We start from the raw sequence: 17,127 nt of genomic DNA on the forward strand, positions 1-17,127 counted from the left end.
AATGCAGCACGGTTACTCATTTTCAGTCAGTAGGCTTGTTTTGGGAAGCGCCTATGTTCTGAGTACCTCACTCATGGAGGTGCCTTCCTCAGCACTGGTGCCAGCTGCTCAGGGAGAGGGGAAAAGAGGCTGCCTCACTCTGCTCTGGCACCACAGGTTGTCATTGTGCTGCAGTTACTCTGGGCCACAGTAACAGTACAGCAGTGGTATGGTCTGACTGAAATTTCTGCTAAAGAAGGAAATAGTAACGTAACTGACCTGTTACAGTGAAACAGACACTGGTCATAAATACAGGATGAAAATATTTCTGGTTTTGTCTGAGCCAGCATCTGATATGTAACATCTCTGCGGTTTGACTTTGCAGATGACTGTTGCTTTTGGTGCATTTTCTGCAATAACCTGGCATGTTCCTTTGCAAATCCACACATCTGCAGATGGCTTCAAGAAGGAAAGGATTGCTTTATATGGAGCTTTGTAATGTAGTTTCTGGTTGCCATCATTTTCAACACATCTGACCAACTCAATTTCCTGTCTTGAATCAACTTCCATTAAGTCCCAGGTTCTCATTTCTGTTGGTTTGGCTGGGCTCTCTGGGCAATCTGTTTTAATTTTAGGGTCTGAAAGAGGCTAAGTTTGGAAAAGAGTCAGTCCTCCCAGGAGAAGGGTTTGTACTTATTTTGCTCCAAATGATAATGTCATAAGGGTTTTATAGCTTTTATTTTACTTTTTGTTTGTTTGTTTTCATTTACAAAGTTCCATTTTCTTACAGAAATACTGACAATTTGAACAGTTATGACATTGGTATGTTTTAATTCACAAGTGGGCTGCTTTTTTGAGAACACTAACAATGGTCCGAAATAGACAACAAGTCAAAGTATAACAGTCAGCTGTGGTGATTCTGGGTCACCAGAGCTTAAAAAAATTGTTGTTAAACTCTTGCAAGTTTTATATTAGTGGCTCTTGTATTGCGGTGGCAACTCTTTCTGAACTGATGTTGTGATAAACCTGCACTGGCATATTTGAATGGATCAGTGGAGCATATCTGAGCATCCCAGCCCACCCAGTCACCTGTACAAATACCTGCAGAGACACTGAAGATCAAAGTGCATGTTGAAAGGTAACATTTTTATGCATTTAACTATGCATAACATAGATGTACACTTCTTTGATCTTAAAATCAGATTTTGGCTAAACGCCTGTATCCATATTACAGGAATGCTAGTATTTCTGCTGATTGTTTCTGAAAATAATAAAGAAAAGTGGCTGCTATGGATTCCTGTATTCAGCATATTGCAGCTTACATAGTATTTAAATTATATTTTTATGATTAATTTACTTGAATGACCTGCTAACCTATATCAAACAAAACTCAAACTCTTCCCTGTGTGATTTTTTTTTTTAATGGAGTAGCTGTCTTAAACATACAATGGCCTAGTTTTAAAATTAAAAAATGTGTATTTGTTTATATACTAGTGTACTGTTACTTGTCCTAAGTTTCCCCTATTTTGGTAATAACCTTTGGTTTTGGGAGACTTGGAGCAGGAGATATCTTTCTCCCATGAGATTAACTTGGGAAATAATATTGGTGCAATTTGTGATGGCAGCTGTTACATCATTCAGAAAGGGGATTGGTTTCAGTTGCAGTATGGCAGAGTTTTAAAAAACCTCTGTCAGCCCAACACCAGCTGCTGATGGCACTGGCAAAGGAAGACTCAAAGACCAGATTCTCTGCTGCATTCTCCTATTTTCAATGCAGTCTGCATTTTCCCAGGCCCACCCACAAATATCTCACATGATTTTTAATAAACAAATATCTGCTCATGCACTCAACAGTAGCAAAAGATCAATGCTCCTTCTTCCCATTTTCATAGGGAAATAGGAAAATTGCTCCCCCATGTACTTCAATCCTGTTCTGACTTTGGAACTGGACAGAAAGAGATGTTTCATAAATAAGCTTAAACTTGCTTTTGTTTCAGGCAACCTGAAGCTACTCAGTTCTTCAAATGAGATTGATAATTACTTTTCCTTAAAGGGGCTCAGTGCAAGTGCCCAAGTTGCATTTCAAATTACCAATTTATATTAACATCTAAATTAACATTATTTAGCATTTAACTGGTAAAACTTCAGCATATCAGACAAATTAACAAAAAGTAGTTTGTCAACTGCTACACACATACTTTGGTAGCATGCAGATATCTGGAGCTAGCTTAGGTACTGAAAATGGCATCTGGAATTCATAATTCTACCCAGGGCATTTAACTTAGAAGTTATGTATGCTCAAATAAAATGTGAGGTCAGTCAAGTTCCACTACAGCCCCAAGATTGAGTGTTTTGTGGGAAAAAAGATTAAAAAAATGCAGGATAATAAAAGCCTTAAACCACTGGAGATTGTTTTGGCTACTCAGATTAGCTCAGACATCTATGAGCAGCACTTAAAACAGTGCCAGCATGTAACTTACAGAACTTTATTAATTCAGAGCTTGCCATCAAAGTTCTGCTCACAAAAGTAATCAACAGAGAACACTACCTTTTCCAAATTGAAATGGTTTGACCAGCACCATTAAGGAATTTCACAGAGTAGACACTAATACATGGTTGGGAGAGAAAAAAAAGGGATATGGACACATACACCCTTCCAAAGTATGGTTTTCTTCTGATGCAAATAAAGTTTGAGTGAGCAAGGGGGATGTAACGGTCTTAAGTCATTGAAGGAAACTAGTCTTTAAAGACAAAAACCTGTTGAATTTGTAGTAACCTTTGTGCATCAAATTAATATATCAAAACATGCTCCACTAGTAAGTCTTAGCACATTAACAGCTCTAAACACAGTGGACTGTAGTGCATTTGACTGACTTCCAGTCATTGTTCATATGCATTTTGGTATTGGTCAGTTAAAAGGCAAACTAGATTTTACTTTTAAAAAGCAGATTATTTAAGTATTGCCTCTCATTTATTGCCTTGCTTAACAAAATCACAAGACAAAAGCATGGAAGGAAACAAAAGCTGAAGTAAGAAAGATTCAAAATGTTAAAGCAAATGTGACTTCAGGTTCTCCGCTTGCTAAATCACAGTTTAAAATCTGTCCTACATGTCCCCAGTTTCCCTTCCCTCCCTAGGTGTGCATCCTCAGAAGCAGCACTGCTTTGCATGTACCCACTTGTATAGCAAGTGTTTCAAGATATTGAAACTTCATATTTGGAGTTTTAAAATCCATATAAGTCCATTAAATGATTTTTACTATCAATGAAAATAGATATGAGCCCTCCTGAAGGACTTCAGTGTAATTTTCCTCAGTATACCAGGGACCTTCTCTAAAAATTGAAGATTCAATTTAAGCACTTGACAAATGATCACAGTTCAGTCATAGACACAGCAACATTTTTGCTTGGCATGCTGCAGCAGAAACTTTATTCAGTTCTTTTTGAAAATATTCGCAACCAAAATTTTTGTAAACTCACAGAAATAAGTTTTAACATATAGGCTGTATACAACTCAAATACAGATAATACTTTTAGCAATAACTTACAAATACAAACCTAATGATAAGCAACAATTTCACAAAGAATTGTAAACATTTTGCACAATTGTCAGTCCTTTCTTTTAGGCAAAGTGCTCTTTTGATGACAAATAAATTAACACACACATAACTAGAGCAGACTACTTCCAGACAATACAAAAAAGTGTTTAATAAGGCTTGTAAACAACGTAATAGTTACTTAAGCAGAATCCATAAAAGTATCTTGCAGGCTAAATAGGTGTACATACCTGGGTGAAAATTTTCTTGAAAATGCTCTGGGTGTTAAATAAAAAGTTAACATTAATAGCTTTCCAATGATATTTTCAATACACTATGACATAAGGTTACATCTTTAATAGTTTAGATCCCTGATGAAAAGGAATTAGGTGTGACTTAGTGGCAGTTGTGTCATTGAATGGGGTAGCAATGGCTGAAGTCCGAGAGCTGTAGGTGAATGAGCTACAAAAACAGAAATATTTACCAGTCAATTTCATTGAAAGCAGCAAAAAATCACAAGTCAGTAAATCCACTGGGTAATGACAGTTCACTGTCCCCATCCTGCAGCATGCAGCATGTTGTGTTTTTCCTAACCCAGCATCTGCACTCCTCCACCCACAAGCTACCCTTAACACCACTGCTCAGGAGGAAAACAAGCTCAGGCCACAAATGTGGCTCAGCCTGCTTCTCCCAAAACCTTCACAGTCCCTCCTAATCACAAACTGGAGCCAAGGTTGTTGACTTGCTGGGTCATAAGACAAACAAAGACTGAAGCACTTGTGACCACCAGGCTCTCCCCCTCCCTCCATTGTGTGTTAATGAGAGGAAAACTGAAGCTTTCAGAGAATTTGCTGGATTGAGCATGCTCACAGCCCATGGGACAAAAGCCAGAAAGCAGGTGGCAAACAGATTTCATTAAAATTATTATTAAAATATGTTAAGTAGATATTTAAATAAGTATTTAATTTCTTGTTTTAATAGTCTAGAAGAAGCACAAATAGTGGTCTTCATACTCAGATCTTCAGCCATGCTATTGCAGTGAAGGGCTACTGCTTTCTTAATGAGGTGTAGATAGCAAGTACAGTATTGATATATCCATTAGGTTTCTTTAATCAGAACTTGGTAAACTGGTCTTGCTACAGTTGATAATGATTTTATGAGGAGAAAAACAGCAACACTGTTATACCTACCATCCATGTAGCTGTGCAGAGCAGTGAGCATAGTCCCATCCTGGGGTACATATGCAGAGTATGCCATTTCTTCTAACATGGGTGGAGACAACCTGGAGGGCTGAACTGCTGTGACAGGAGCAGTAGATGAGTGATTAGGACTAACATGTTTCTTATGGCGTGCTCTGCAATTCTGAAACCACACCTGAAAAAGAGGGAAACCAACATCACATTGATAGATCGCATTCAATAGCAGCAGAACAACAACCCTGGAGCTTATCTTAAGCTGAGTTTGCATAGTTAATTTGTCCTTTGATACATTGCTGACAGTGCAAATGGGGAAATACCCATTCCAAACATACAAGCATGGTCAAGTCAGGAATGTGTCTTCAGTACCCAGCAGCACCAAGGACGGGCACAGTGAGGGGCTGGGCATCTCCCAGAGCCGGTGTCCCCCCAGGCCAAGGAACATCACCTGCAGCCCCACTCTAACTTGGACCGCACCACCAGCGCGTCCCAGACACAGCCTTCTCCCTGCCTGGAACTACTGACAGCAAAGCATCTTTCACATTCCATACCCACTTGGCCTTTTCATGTGGAAAAGAACAAAAGATTCCTTTTTTTTTTTGTTTGTGGGGTTTTTTTTTGGCTTTCTTTGTTTGTTTTGTTTAGGGATTGATTGCAGCAGCCAGATACCTCATTTCTGTAGAAACACTATGTCAATTTTCCAGGCTATAATGAGCCAAGGCAGCTGAAAATTTATTTTTATTTATATTAACATATAAATATATAATTTGTATTATATTTTTAAAATCACATTTACACATAAAAATTCATCCATATATTTGCTGAGAGACATCTTCAAACAAGGATTCCAAGTTTTTGTTTCAGTTTTGGTTGGCATGGGTATATATTTTAACTCTGCTCTCTAGAACAAATGACTAGATATTCACTTGCTCCTAGTGTCATACCACAGATGCTTTCAAAAGGAGTGTAGGTCTTAATAACAGACTGCTACAGTCAAATATGTATTTGGAATAACTTAATGCCAATTTCTGTACTGCTTAGGCTGAGAAGTTTCTTCCTAGAAGACTTAATCCCTCCACACAAAGTGCAAGAGGAATACAGCAAGTTTTCCAAATGACAATGCTTGTTCTAGACCTATTCCTGACTAAGGATGTTGCCTGAAGTTAAAAGAGTTTAGGATCTTTTTCCACATTAGAATGACCTCAGAAAAAAATGTGGTTGAGCATTTCCAATGGATGAGTACCAGGCTGTGAGTCAAGTAACTTCACACTGTTACCTGTATAACACGCCTGCTCAAGCCTGTTCTTTCTGCCAGTTTCTGAAGTGTTTGTGCATCTGGATTGTTGTCCTGAGCAAACTGTGCTTGCATAACCTGAAAAGGCAAGATATGAGATTGGAGGAGCATTTGTGTAGAAAGCCACATTAGACAGTATTGTCAGACTGTGGTACTACTCCTTGCCTGTCTTCAGGAAAGTTTTTTTTTGTGATCACTAGTCTCTCGAGAGTACCCAATACATTAAAAAAAAAGCCCCCAAAAAATCCCTCAAAGCTAAAGTACACGTCCTTGCTCTGCTTGAGTGAGCTGTGACATTTAGCAGAAATTAGAGAAATCCATTCTGCTTAGCAGTAGTAAAAGCTGGAAGAAATCATCTGTAAGATTGCATTTAAAAAAACTATAGGAGAAAATTTACTGCAAAGCAACTCAAATATGCTCAATAAACACCTATAGCAGCTGACCACAGCACAAAAAAAGGCATGAGCCATGATCCACCTCTCTGAACTTGTCAATTACTATCTGCATAGATATGCAAATATATCCTATGTTGTATGGAGTAATTGATCTTTTCATCTCCATGGAGGATACAGGAATGCTCTGTGTTTCCTTTGCCTTTCACTAACCCAAGAAACAGAGGCTCCACTGTGGCTGACCTGACCTTTCTGATGGTTTGGTTACTCATCTTTTGACAGAAAACTGAAATTAGCACTTCTCTTAAGGATATAAATTACACCTTTTTTTGAGAAAGTAAATGTCAATTTGGCCTGCATCCTGAAGACTTTCACAGGATTTAAGGATTTGCCCAGTTTATGAAAGTAGGGCTTCATGGATTTCTGCAGGGTATCTTCAGCAATTTCAAATAATTTTTTTTTTTTTTTGGTTTTTGATCCATCAAACTGTGCCTGGCTTCATCTTTGGAGACTATTACTTTCCATATTCAGAAAAGTTTTACTTTTGTAATTTTTCATAGAATCAAAGACTGGTTAGGGTTGGAAGGAACCTTAAAAGCTCACCTTGTTCCAACCCTATGCCATGGCAGGGACACCTCCCACTGTCCCAGGTGCTCCAGCCCCAGTGTCCAGCCTGGCCTTGGGCACTGCCAGGGATCCAGGGGCAGGAATAGCTGCTCTGGGCACCTGTGCCAGGGACTCCCCACCCTCCCAGGGAACAATTCCTGCCCAATATCCCATGCATCCCTGCCCTCTGGCAGTGGAAGTCATTCCCCCTTGTCCTGTCACTCCAGGCCCTAGTCCAAACTGCCTGTCCAGCTCTCTTGGAGCCCTTTTAGGTCCTGGAAGGTGCTAAAGAAGCGTGGACATTCTTTTGTAGAAGGACTTCAAGAGGTAATTACATGCTGCCATTCAGTGCACTTATCCCAATGTTTCTCTTGTTGGAAGTAAAGTCTTATAGCAGCCTCGAGGATAGGTACAGGGGTGCAGCAAGCAGATAGAAAGTATCATTAAATAACACGATGCCAAAACACCTCAAACACCTGCTATAGTGTGTTACAATCTATTTTAAAATGTTACTATCTACTTTGAACAGGAAAAGAAGGCAACATGGAAGTTTCAATGGCAGCAGCTGGGAAGAAGTTCTGGACACAGTTCCCATCCTAATGGCTGGTCTTATCTCCCTTTCAGCTTCTGCTGGGGAAAAAAGTTCCGTTTTGCTGAAGTTCAAGTTCAACTTGTCCGGAGCCCTTGCCCTGCGCACTTGGCTGGATTACTGCTTACATCCTTGTTTTGTGTTAACAGCACCTCCTGTCTCCAGTCACCACTGTAATAGGAACCCAAGCTCTGAACAACTCCATGCCCCTTTTTATAGCACTGCTTTAACACCTCACATGTTATTACACCTCAAGATGAGTTTCTCAACTGCTTTCACGATAAGAGGACAGGCCAACAAAACAACTCACATTGTGACCAGAAACTCAAAGACTTGTTATAGGTAGCAAGTCACAGGTTCTTTCTCACTACAGGTTAAAATCTCTGAATCTTGTCTCACCACCCCCTCTTTCATTGGAAGCTGGCCCTGTCTTGGGAGTTTTTCCCTAGAAAGCTAATTTAAGTGGTTATCTAGAGTTTGAAATAGCTCTGGACTGTCTCAATAGGAGTTAACTCTTGTTAAGGCAACCAAAAGACAAGAAACCTGGAAAGCAGAGGAGATGCAGGCACTGCAACAATTCCAACTTCCATCCTATTAATGTCTTGAAGTCACATACAGTATCCATCTTTAGTACAACTTTTCACATTACATAATCTAAAAAATATTTTGTTTTTATTATGCTTAGTGATGTAAATGACTGATTAAATAGATGTCATCAAGCAATCAAATTAGAACCACCTTTTCTGTTTCCACTCTTCAGAATTACGACCTTTCCCCAGGGAAATAAAAAGCTTGAAGAGTACTATTTAATGTTAAACTTCCAGAAACATGCTGTGTCTTGACAGTTTATGAAATAGTTTAAAGCATTCAAGCGTTTCTTTCCCCCTGTATGCATAAAACTTTCTATTGGTTCAGCTCCCATTAACCTGTGCTACATGAGCTTTTAACACTGTCTCTACCTGGAGTTGATCTGCTGTGAAGCTGGTCCGAGCTCTTTTTGCTGGTTTTGGATGATTAATATCTTGTTCTGTTAGTAATGCTCCTTCCACACTAATCCCATTACCTGAAACATTCAAAAGAAAACAACACTGCCTTCTAAATATTCACATTGATGTTGTAAGTCAGACTGTTCTCCAACAATAACCAACAGCAGTTAGTCAGCTGAATTCCAGCTCAAAAAAACCAATCTATTCAAAATTCAATTGATCTAGCATCATAACACATTATTCCCTAAACTCCCTTGCAAGTGAGGGAAGAAATAAATCTAACATGATATTTTATCAACAGGATATGCTGTTACTTTCTTTTCCTTAGGATACAAAACAAGTTCTGCAGACTGAAAAAACAGCAACAAAAAACAACCAAACAAAAAAAACCACCCCCAAAAACCAAAAAAACTCAACCTAAAACAGCAAAACCAAAACAAGCAAATAAAATCCCCCGAATGTGAAATAATTTACCATTACTTTAATTCAAGTACCTTTGCTTCCAGTCTTAGTAAAACCAGTCATTTATCTCTCAGTATGGAAAATGAAATAAACCTCAGCAATTTAGTTAAATCGGAACCACAAACATAGTTCTTAACACAAGCAGTATGTTACCATTTTCAACTTCTCTTTTCAAATTGTCCAACATGCAGTCGTAATGTACTCTGCAAAGGACTTTCTCCTCCACCAAGGCGAACTCCTCTCCGGTCGAGAGCTGTCTTTTGCAGGAGAAGCATGCGAAGCAGGCCAGGTGGTACACGTTCCCTTTGGCCCGCCGGACCCAGTCGGTGGAGTGGATGTGCCGCCCGCAGCGGGAGCAGCGAGTGCCGTAGCGCCTGCAACGAGAGCGGCACCCGGGGGAAGCTCAGACACCGCCTCGGGCAACGCCAAGCTCCGGCAGCACTAGAGGTGACCGGCTCGTGGCAGTGCAGCTGAAGCCCACGGCATGACTGCGTCGGCGTTGCAACGAAAAGAAAATCAGCAAGTTTCTACATGATAGCTTAAGACAAGACACTACTCAAATACAGAGGTTAGTGTTGTCAGAAGGCAAAAAGCAAAACTGAAGCATTTTAACTGCTACATGAATTCATAGCTCCTCATAACTCCTTTTAAATTAATAAAGATAATTACTCCTAAAATCCGAAAGATGGAAACAGAAGACTGTTCAAAATTCTTCCAATTTTTCAAATGTATTTCACATTACTCTAGTGGTAGTCTGAACTAATATATTTAGCTAGATTACCACGTTACTAATCTTTCAGCATCTTCAACAGATGGGGAAAACCTGCACCTTCATAGTTATTTCCTCAATTCACATCACATTATGATTTTTAAATAAACCAAAAAAATCCGCATTATTACACTAGAAAATTTCTTTGAAGAGGAAAGTAGCCACCAAAATATACTGATTATTTAGATAAGACCCAAATTTTTTTTCAAGTCCCACAAAATTTAGTTTTTTCAGAAGTTTACAGCACTCAGCTTGCCCCCTCCCACTATGTGTCAGACTTGATTAGGTGGATGCAATCTATTCACTGCACAGCTGAGAATCCCAGAAATAGTTTGGTCTAGCGATCAAACTAGAGAAGTACTAGCAATTGTATCAAAATTAACAGCAGCAATTTTTGCTGCTTTCTGGATCAAGGACTCTGCATCCTAAATACTACATTGCCAACACAGATAATATTCTTCCTTGCAAGATTAGCCTGTAATTTTGAAAGAATCACATTCTAAATCAAACTGATCACAGAAAGGTATAAAAGCTTCTTTTAAATATAATAGGATTTATTCTAGGTTGATTTTGTAGCTCCTTGTGATGCCTTAAACCACACACCAGTGAAGCACTGCTCCAAACAGATCACCTCAATTTTGCATTGCATTCTCAGCCAACATTATCCAAGGACAATTCTTTGCACATACAATGGCTTTACAACCATACTGTGGCAGGGACTCTGACATTTTTTCCTCTCAGTGCATACATGAGTAAGTGGTGATATAAATACAGCAGCTATGTGCAAAAGGGGAAGGGCAAATTGGAGACTTAGCAGGCAGTCACGTTACACAGACTTAGGGTTCCCCAGGTCCCTCCTCAAGAAAAGTCAGAGTTTAAACTGCTGAAAATAAACCTAGCAAATGAAAAAGAAAAAGCCTCAAGTGAATTTCAGTTGTGGCTGAAATGAAAAAAAACCAAGCAAATATAACAAGTTATCTGATAAATTATATTCCTGGATGATATACCTGAAATAATCAAGTTTGCAGAAGATATCTTTATCTTTGATGTAGCAGCTGGTGTGCCTTCCCAGGGATGTTCTGCAAACGCTGCATGAGAGGCAGCGCACATGCCAGCAGAGGTCATTTACCTGCAAAAATCCAACAAAAAACCACCCCTCAGTGCCTGTACTACCAATATTGCATTTTATATTTACAAACCCTGTTTTTTTCCAGAAATGCACCATAAAGCCAAATGGTTTTATGCACCATGATTCACTGAAAAATTATCTTGGATGAAAAACATTTTCTTTATAGAACTGCATGTATATTTAAGGTAAACTAATTTTATTCAAGTCTTCAGAGTAAGCTTTCATGGGTTTGTAATTAAAAGCAGTAGAAGAAGCAGCACAAGATACAAGTTCCATGCAGGTGTTTTGTACCCAGTTCTGTTCTCATAGCATTAGAGAACAAGTTTTGGCCTTATGTGACCTTGGGAAGGCAACTAACTTACATACTTCTATTTCTTAGTCTGCATAAATTCCTGCCTAACAAAAACGTTGCAAAGTTATTTAAAAATTTAAAACGTGAGTATTGAAGAGAAAAAAGGTCAGACAGAAATACACCATCAACCACTCCTCCATCTGCCGCGTTTCTGTTAAAGCACAATTGGTGAATGACATGTGAGTTTCAAAACAGCAGCAGGTGTTTTAATAACAAGTTCGATATTTCTTTAATATGCCCATAGCAAAACTAAACATAGTCAAGGAATGCAGTAAAAATCAGCTTTTTTGAAAATTTACATATAATTTTGTGGCATATAAAATAAATAAGAGCAATTATTTTAATTTCTGCTTTCCTATACAAGGAACTCTTATTTGTGCTGACAGTCATTGTGCATTACCTAAATAAATCATTTTACAACCCAAGACTCCCAGTGACCACAAAAATTAAGTAATAATCCTCTGGATAATCCTGTACTGTAGAGGAGGAATTCTGAAAGCCAAAGAATTATTAAGTTCAGATTTACTTTTTTTTTTTCCCACTGAGCCAATTTCTCATCTCATACCAAACAACCCATATATTCCATATGGAAAAGCAGATTTGATGTAATCTGGAATATGCCTTTCATCAGAGCATGGCCAGACAAACCTCAGAGAAGGCAAGGCATGGACTCTAACACCCATGCTGGGATCACCCATTTTAGTGATTCTTCAGGCTGTAATATTGCAGTTTGCCCAATGCTTTCCTAACCCTTATCCTTGCTGGCAGCCACCTTCCCACATGCTGACAAGTTTACACCACAGTATATGAAACTGTTGATAGCAGTTGATAGTGTCACCAAACTCACCCTCCCAACCGTCTCTCAGAAAGGGTGCAGAGTGGAGGGGCAGCGCCGAGCCTGCCCTGCAGCAGTCCTGCTGTGCCAAGGCTCCCCGGGCCTCCCTAGGTCCACACCAAGCCCGGGCACCCAGCTCTGTGCAACGTGAGCTGACATTCCAGACACTCAGAGCCAACTACCTCTTCTTCAGAGGCCAACGCTCTTCCAAAGACTGGGACACCAGCAGCTTCCGTGGTTGTCCCATTTAATGGCATTTCTGCCTGTTCCTACTTGTCAGTTAACAGGGATGAAGTTGAAAGGTGTGCTGCTGCTGCTGGGCAGTAGCATACCAGCATCGATCCCTCTCTGCCTACACAAGAAGCAGTAACAGCTAATTTAAACTCAAGGCTAAATAATTTAGAGGTCTTTTGCTCCAAGTCCCGTTATCCTGGTTGTTCAGATAGGAGACAGCAGTGATCAGTAAACTATAAATGAGCTGCCAAAACGTCACAGGAATTAACAGAACTGAAATTGAGTTCAAGTCAGTTTCGTTCCTTCTCCACCCGCCTGTTCTGTGCCAGCCCAAGCTACTGCAAGAGGGACGGGGTCACCCGAACCAGGGATGCGTGGCAGCTCCTGCGCCAGCCCCATTTTAAGTGAACACTAGCCCCCGCAGGCATTTTTCTTAGACCTTCCCACCTCAACCAAGACCTAACCGGATGATTTAATAACACCGCAGATGTGTTTCCAGAGGTGTCACCCACTATCACTTTGCAACTATACAACAACTTTGTTTAAGATTGATGGAAGCAACCGACTTCTGCCATGATTGTAATTCTCAATTTTGAAAGGAAGGACTGCAAAAATCTGATCCAGAATAATTTTAAAGGCTATAATATGAAAGGCAAATAAACTTCCCCCTCACACCTCCCCAGGCAGTAACACTTCATGTTCAAAGCCACTTGGTTTAATTTGTTTTTAAATTATCTTACTCGTTTCTGATTGCTAAGACAAGAGAACTGCTCTGCACGCACGCAGGTCGTTTCCTTCAAATGTGTTATTTAACCACCTTTTGCAGGAATAATTTATTCCATTTCTCAAGAGGCACTTTTGGCTTTGAGACTCACCACGCTCCCCCCAGACCTACTCCAGTAACATACAGGTCGAGCCGCCGCCGTCCGACCGAGAGAGCGCCGGGGGAGCCGCGGTCGGGACCCCCCGCTCCCATTCGCTTCCCCGCTTCTCCCGGTGAGTCAGAAACACACAGCCGAGTGCAAGCAGCGTCACCCGAAACACCGACAGCAGCTAGGGTCCCCTCTCTGGCCCGAACACCGCGAACAAACGCGCTGGCACTCCGCACACCCGTGTCCGCGGCAGCTCCGCGTCGTCCGTGGAGGAGAGGGCTGAGCCATAGCGATAGGGCGACCCGGAGGGCTGTACCCTCGGATCCCACCGGGCCTGGTTCCCCGAGGCTCTCCGGGCACTGCCGGCGGCCTGGGTAGGCGCTGCCTAAGCGGGCCGCCCTACGGCTTCAGCGGTGGGGAAAGTCGCCAGACGAAGGGGGCTCCGGGTCGGGCGCCCTTACCTTGAGCAGGTATTTGTCCACAATCTCCAGGCCGCAGCTGCTGCACACGCACTTGCCGGGGGTGCAGCCTGAGCCTGAGGCCATGGACCGCGGCGACGAGGAGGGCGACAGGGCAGCGGAGGAAGAGCAGGAGTCCTCGTCAGCTGCTGCGGGGCTGGCCTGCGGGAGCGCGGGGAGACCACGGTCAGCACCCCGCCACGCCCAGGAGCCCCGCGCCGGCCCGCTCTGGCCCACCGACGCCTGTGGGTCTCGCCAGGACCCCGCTGGCGGCCGCGGCGTCCGCGGGACTCGACGGGAGCGCCACGGCAGAGGCCACCAGACCCGCCGAGCTGCACCAGGGGCCCGAGCCGCGCCGCCCCCCCGCCCGCGCACCTTCTCCGCCGGGCCCCCGAGCGCGGGCAAGTCCTTGTCCTCCAGCCTGCAGACGAACATCGGGTCACTCTTCCAATACATGGCCCTACCCTACCACATACCAGCCCCCGGCGGGCGGCGAGCCGGCTCCGGGGACCCCGCGCCGGTCTCTGCTCTCAGCGCCTGCAGGAAAAAAGTTTTGTTTTCAAGTGGGTGGACCTGCCCCGCTGGCCTCACCTCCTGCACAGAACCCGCCTTCCGGCGCGGCGGGGCCGTTATCTCCACTAGCGAGCCCGTGCGGATTTAGTGAGGGGAGGAGGCACGGAACCCCCCCAACATCAACAACAACAAAAAACAACCCCCCTGAGAACCCCCTCGCTTGTCTTAATCTTTTGCCGCAACTTCTCCCCATCACCCCAGTCTAAGCACACGTTCCAGTTACATCTCCCTATCCGCGAGGAAAACAAACACGGAGGAAAGCAAGAGCCAGCGTGGGCAATTTTCCCACACTCTTAAATCCCAAAGCCCAAGCGAATCCTATAGCTTAAACTCACAGCTTTTCCATCTATCGCACTACCTCATCTCCTGCTTGCGGCTCCCATAATAAAACCTTGCTCATTTAGCTAAAAAAGAAGCACCTGAGCTGTGGAAGCGCTCCTCCGGCTCTAAGCTCCTACAGGTGCTGCTGATTAACACCGGCGGCCCGGTGGCACCGCGAACAGAGGGTGCGAAGGCCGACTGTCCCTCACTACCTGCAGAACCAGCCGGCGTCTCTCCGTGGAGAGGCTGTGGGTTACGGGCACCCTTTCTCCACGATCACAAATATTTTCTGGAGAGTTCCCTCACACCAAGCACCATCGGGGTGCTCTCGGAACATTAGAGGAAAATAAAGCAGGAGCTTGTCCTTCTCAGGTGAGATAAATAACCGGGTATCTGCTTCTACATGTTTAAACAGCCAGCTGCTTTTAATTAAACTTGTCGTTTAGTTTCCATCTTTCCCCTCACCTCTGTGGTTCAGCCTCGCCTCACCACGGATGCAGGACGTGCTGTTGAGCCTCAGTAAGGTGACCTGAGAGAATTGCCCCTATGTTTATAAACATGATGGATTTGATAAAAGGGAATTCTGCGTTTGAGGAGCTGTGTGAAAGGAGAAGCTCCGTACTGCTCTCCCTCTAAAAAAGATGATCGTTGTTTTAAATCCCGGGACCCGACCTTGCAGAACTGTAGCTCGGCTGTGCCGAATCCCGGTAAAGCCGGGACGTCCTGTCAATTACTTGTTTGTCCAGCAGTTTTAACCGATCTAACCGTAGGCAAAATCTCTCTGACATCCAGTCTCAGTGTCCTTGACACCGCTGCCTCAGCGAGGCAAGCAGGACTTTGGGGTTCGCGATGGCCGTGACGTGGCTGGGCGCAGCGGGACTGACGCCCGGCCCGGCGTCCGGAGCACCGAGCGCCGGCAGGGAGCACGGACAACGCCGGCCCCTGGGAGAGCCGGCCCAGCCCTGACCAACACCTACGCTGATCCTGAGCAGGCTTTCTGGCCTCTCCCCCGAGGGCCCGGGGTGTGCTCGCTCAAACTCCGACCCAAATGCAGCCCCCATCCAGCCCGAGCACCCGCCCCGCAGGTGACGGGCTGCGGCCCCGCAGAGTGTCCGGAAACCGCACCTCGCCGCCGCGCTCCAGGGCCCCCCGCAGCAGGGTTCCCCCTTGGGCTCTGCTCCCTGTCCGCAGCAGTGCAGCTCGGGGCGCCAGCGGCCCCGCGGGTCGCGGCGGGGCGGAGCGGAGCGTTCGGCTCGGAGCAGGACCAGCGCGGATCCTGCCGAGCCCCCATCCTTCCCCCCACGCGGATCTCCCCATCCGTGCCTGACAGAGGCACGACAGCACTACTGTCGTCTGTCGCAGGTAACACGACAGAAAATGAGCACCTGGCGGGGGGCTCCGAGGGATGCGTTGCGGCGGGGTCGGGCCACCGTGATGAGAGCCCGTGGTGAGCCCGGTCGCGGCGGATCGGGCACGGCTGGGAGCAGTGTCAAGGCTCTTGATCTTCTCTGCTTTTCCTGCGCCTCCAACGAGATAATTAATGAGGTTGGTGCGCGCTTCGAGAAGGGCTGCGGGTTTGATTTCTATGAAACAACCCCCTTCCTAAGCGCCTTTTCTCTCTGGAAATACAGCGGTAGGAGTCAACAAAGTCAATCTGCGCTTTGTTTCCCGCGGCGATCGTGAGATTACGAGCAGCGGTAATTCATACTGCGGTGTTGGAAGAAAACCAGCGTGCGGGAGATCTCCATGTTTCGTACCGTGTCCGGAGCAGGCTCCGCCGGGTGACGAGCGGACGCGGCTGCGCTGGCCACCCGGTCTCTCCGTCAGCCCCGAAGCTTCGGAGCAGCCCCGCGCAGTGCGAGGGTCTCAGCGGAGGCGGGGCAGGGGACGCGCTGCGGGGGTGCGGTGCTTGGCGGGGCTCACCCGGGGCCTCTCCGATGGCTGAGCGGAGTGGCAGGCTGGGCCGGCCGCCCCGGGGCGCGGGAGGCTCGGGGAGTCAGGAGGAAAACGCGCCCAGAGAACCGTCCGTCGGCAGGTCCGGGTTATTGTTATAGCCAGAGGGGCTTCGCAAGAGGTGAGCGGTTTTGCCGAGCTAATTGGAGAGAGGCGTTATTTCTGAGAACCGGTCAGAAACGCGCTAACGTGTACTGGGTGGACGTGGGAAATATATGGGCTTGGTTATCCGGGATACACTTTGAGCCGTCCACCTTTACCACCCATCTCTCTGAAGCCCAGTTTTAACTTTATCGCTTAAAGTACACGCCCTCGATATTTTAGTGAATATTTCCTGCATCTTTTTCTGAAGAGATGGAAACGGGCAGACACGCAGGCTCTAGAGAATTCCCGATTCTTGCGTACCCTGCTCTCCCACTGCCTTCTCTGTGCACACTGGAAGCTTGCGTCCCCTTTTGGGGCGCCGGGTAGGACCCCTCGGCGGATCGTCGCGGTCTCGGCAGAGACGGGAGGGGAGGGGAACCTGTCAGCGGCGGGCAGGGTGGCCCTGGCCTGATCCTGCCGAGGCTGAGAGTGGAGAAGAGTGGGGGAC

The 17,127-nt window shown here is 44.9% G+C and overlaps 1 protein-coding gene across 3 annotated transcripts; it reads right to left on the reverse strand.

The window, feature by feature from the left end:
- Positions 1-3,378: 3,378 nt before the first annotated feature.
- LHX8 (LIM homeobox 8) lies at positions 3,379-16,477 on the reverse strand. Of its 3 annotated transcripts, none has more exons than XM_039703643.1 (9): positions 15,968-16,477; positions 14,064-14,225; positions 13,692-13,850; positions 10,816-10,937; positions 9,193-9,413; positions 8,551-8,654; positions 5,987-6,082; positions 4,705-4,888; positions 3,379-3,976 (listed from the first exon to the last, which is right to left on the reverse strand). In XM_039703643.1, exons 2-9 carry the CDS (start codon positions 14,142-14,144, stop codon positions 3,900-3,902), a joined length of 1,044 nt encoding a protein of 347 aa, XP_039559577.1. In that variant the 5' UTR covers positions 14,145-14,225; positions 15,968-16,477; the 3' UTR covers positions 3,379-3,899. The 3 variants fall into 3 exon arrangements, with proteins under 3 accessions (XP_039559577.1, XP_039559578.1, XP_039559576.1); XM_039703644.1 differs by lacking the exon at positions 15,968-16,477 and adding an exon at positions 15,048-15,079; XM_039703642.1 differs by lacking the exon at positions 15,968-16,477 and adding an exon at positions 14,597-14,630.
- Between the last annotated feature and the right edge of the window lie 650 nt (positions 16,478-17,127).

The sequence above is a fragment of the Passer montanus genome, unplaced genomic scaffold (genome assembly GCF_014805655.1).
Source record: "Passer montanus isolate IOZ18808 unplaced genomic scaffold, ASM1480565v1 scaffold166, whole genome shotgun sequence".
Taxonomy (NCBI): domain Eukaryota; kingdom Metazoa; phylum Chordata; class Aves; order Passeriformes; family Passeridae; genus Passer; species Passer montanus.

Excerpts from the sequence above, each read along its gene's own strand:
- LHX8 (XM_039703643.1), bottom strand. The coding sequence starts at position 14,144 with ATGTATTGGAAGAGTGACCCGATGTTCGTCTGCAGGCTGGAGGACAAG. Across the intron at positions 13,851-14,063 it reads TCGGGGGCCCGGCGGAGAAG|GCCAGCCCCGCAGCAGCTGA; the intron begins GTGCGCGGGCGG and ends GCGCTCCCGCAG. Across the intron at positions 9,414-10,815 it reads TGCAAACTTGATTATTTCAG|GCGCTACGGCACTCGCTGCT; the intron begins GTATATCATCCA and ends CTCTCGTTGCAG.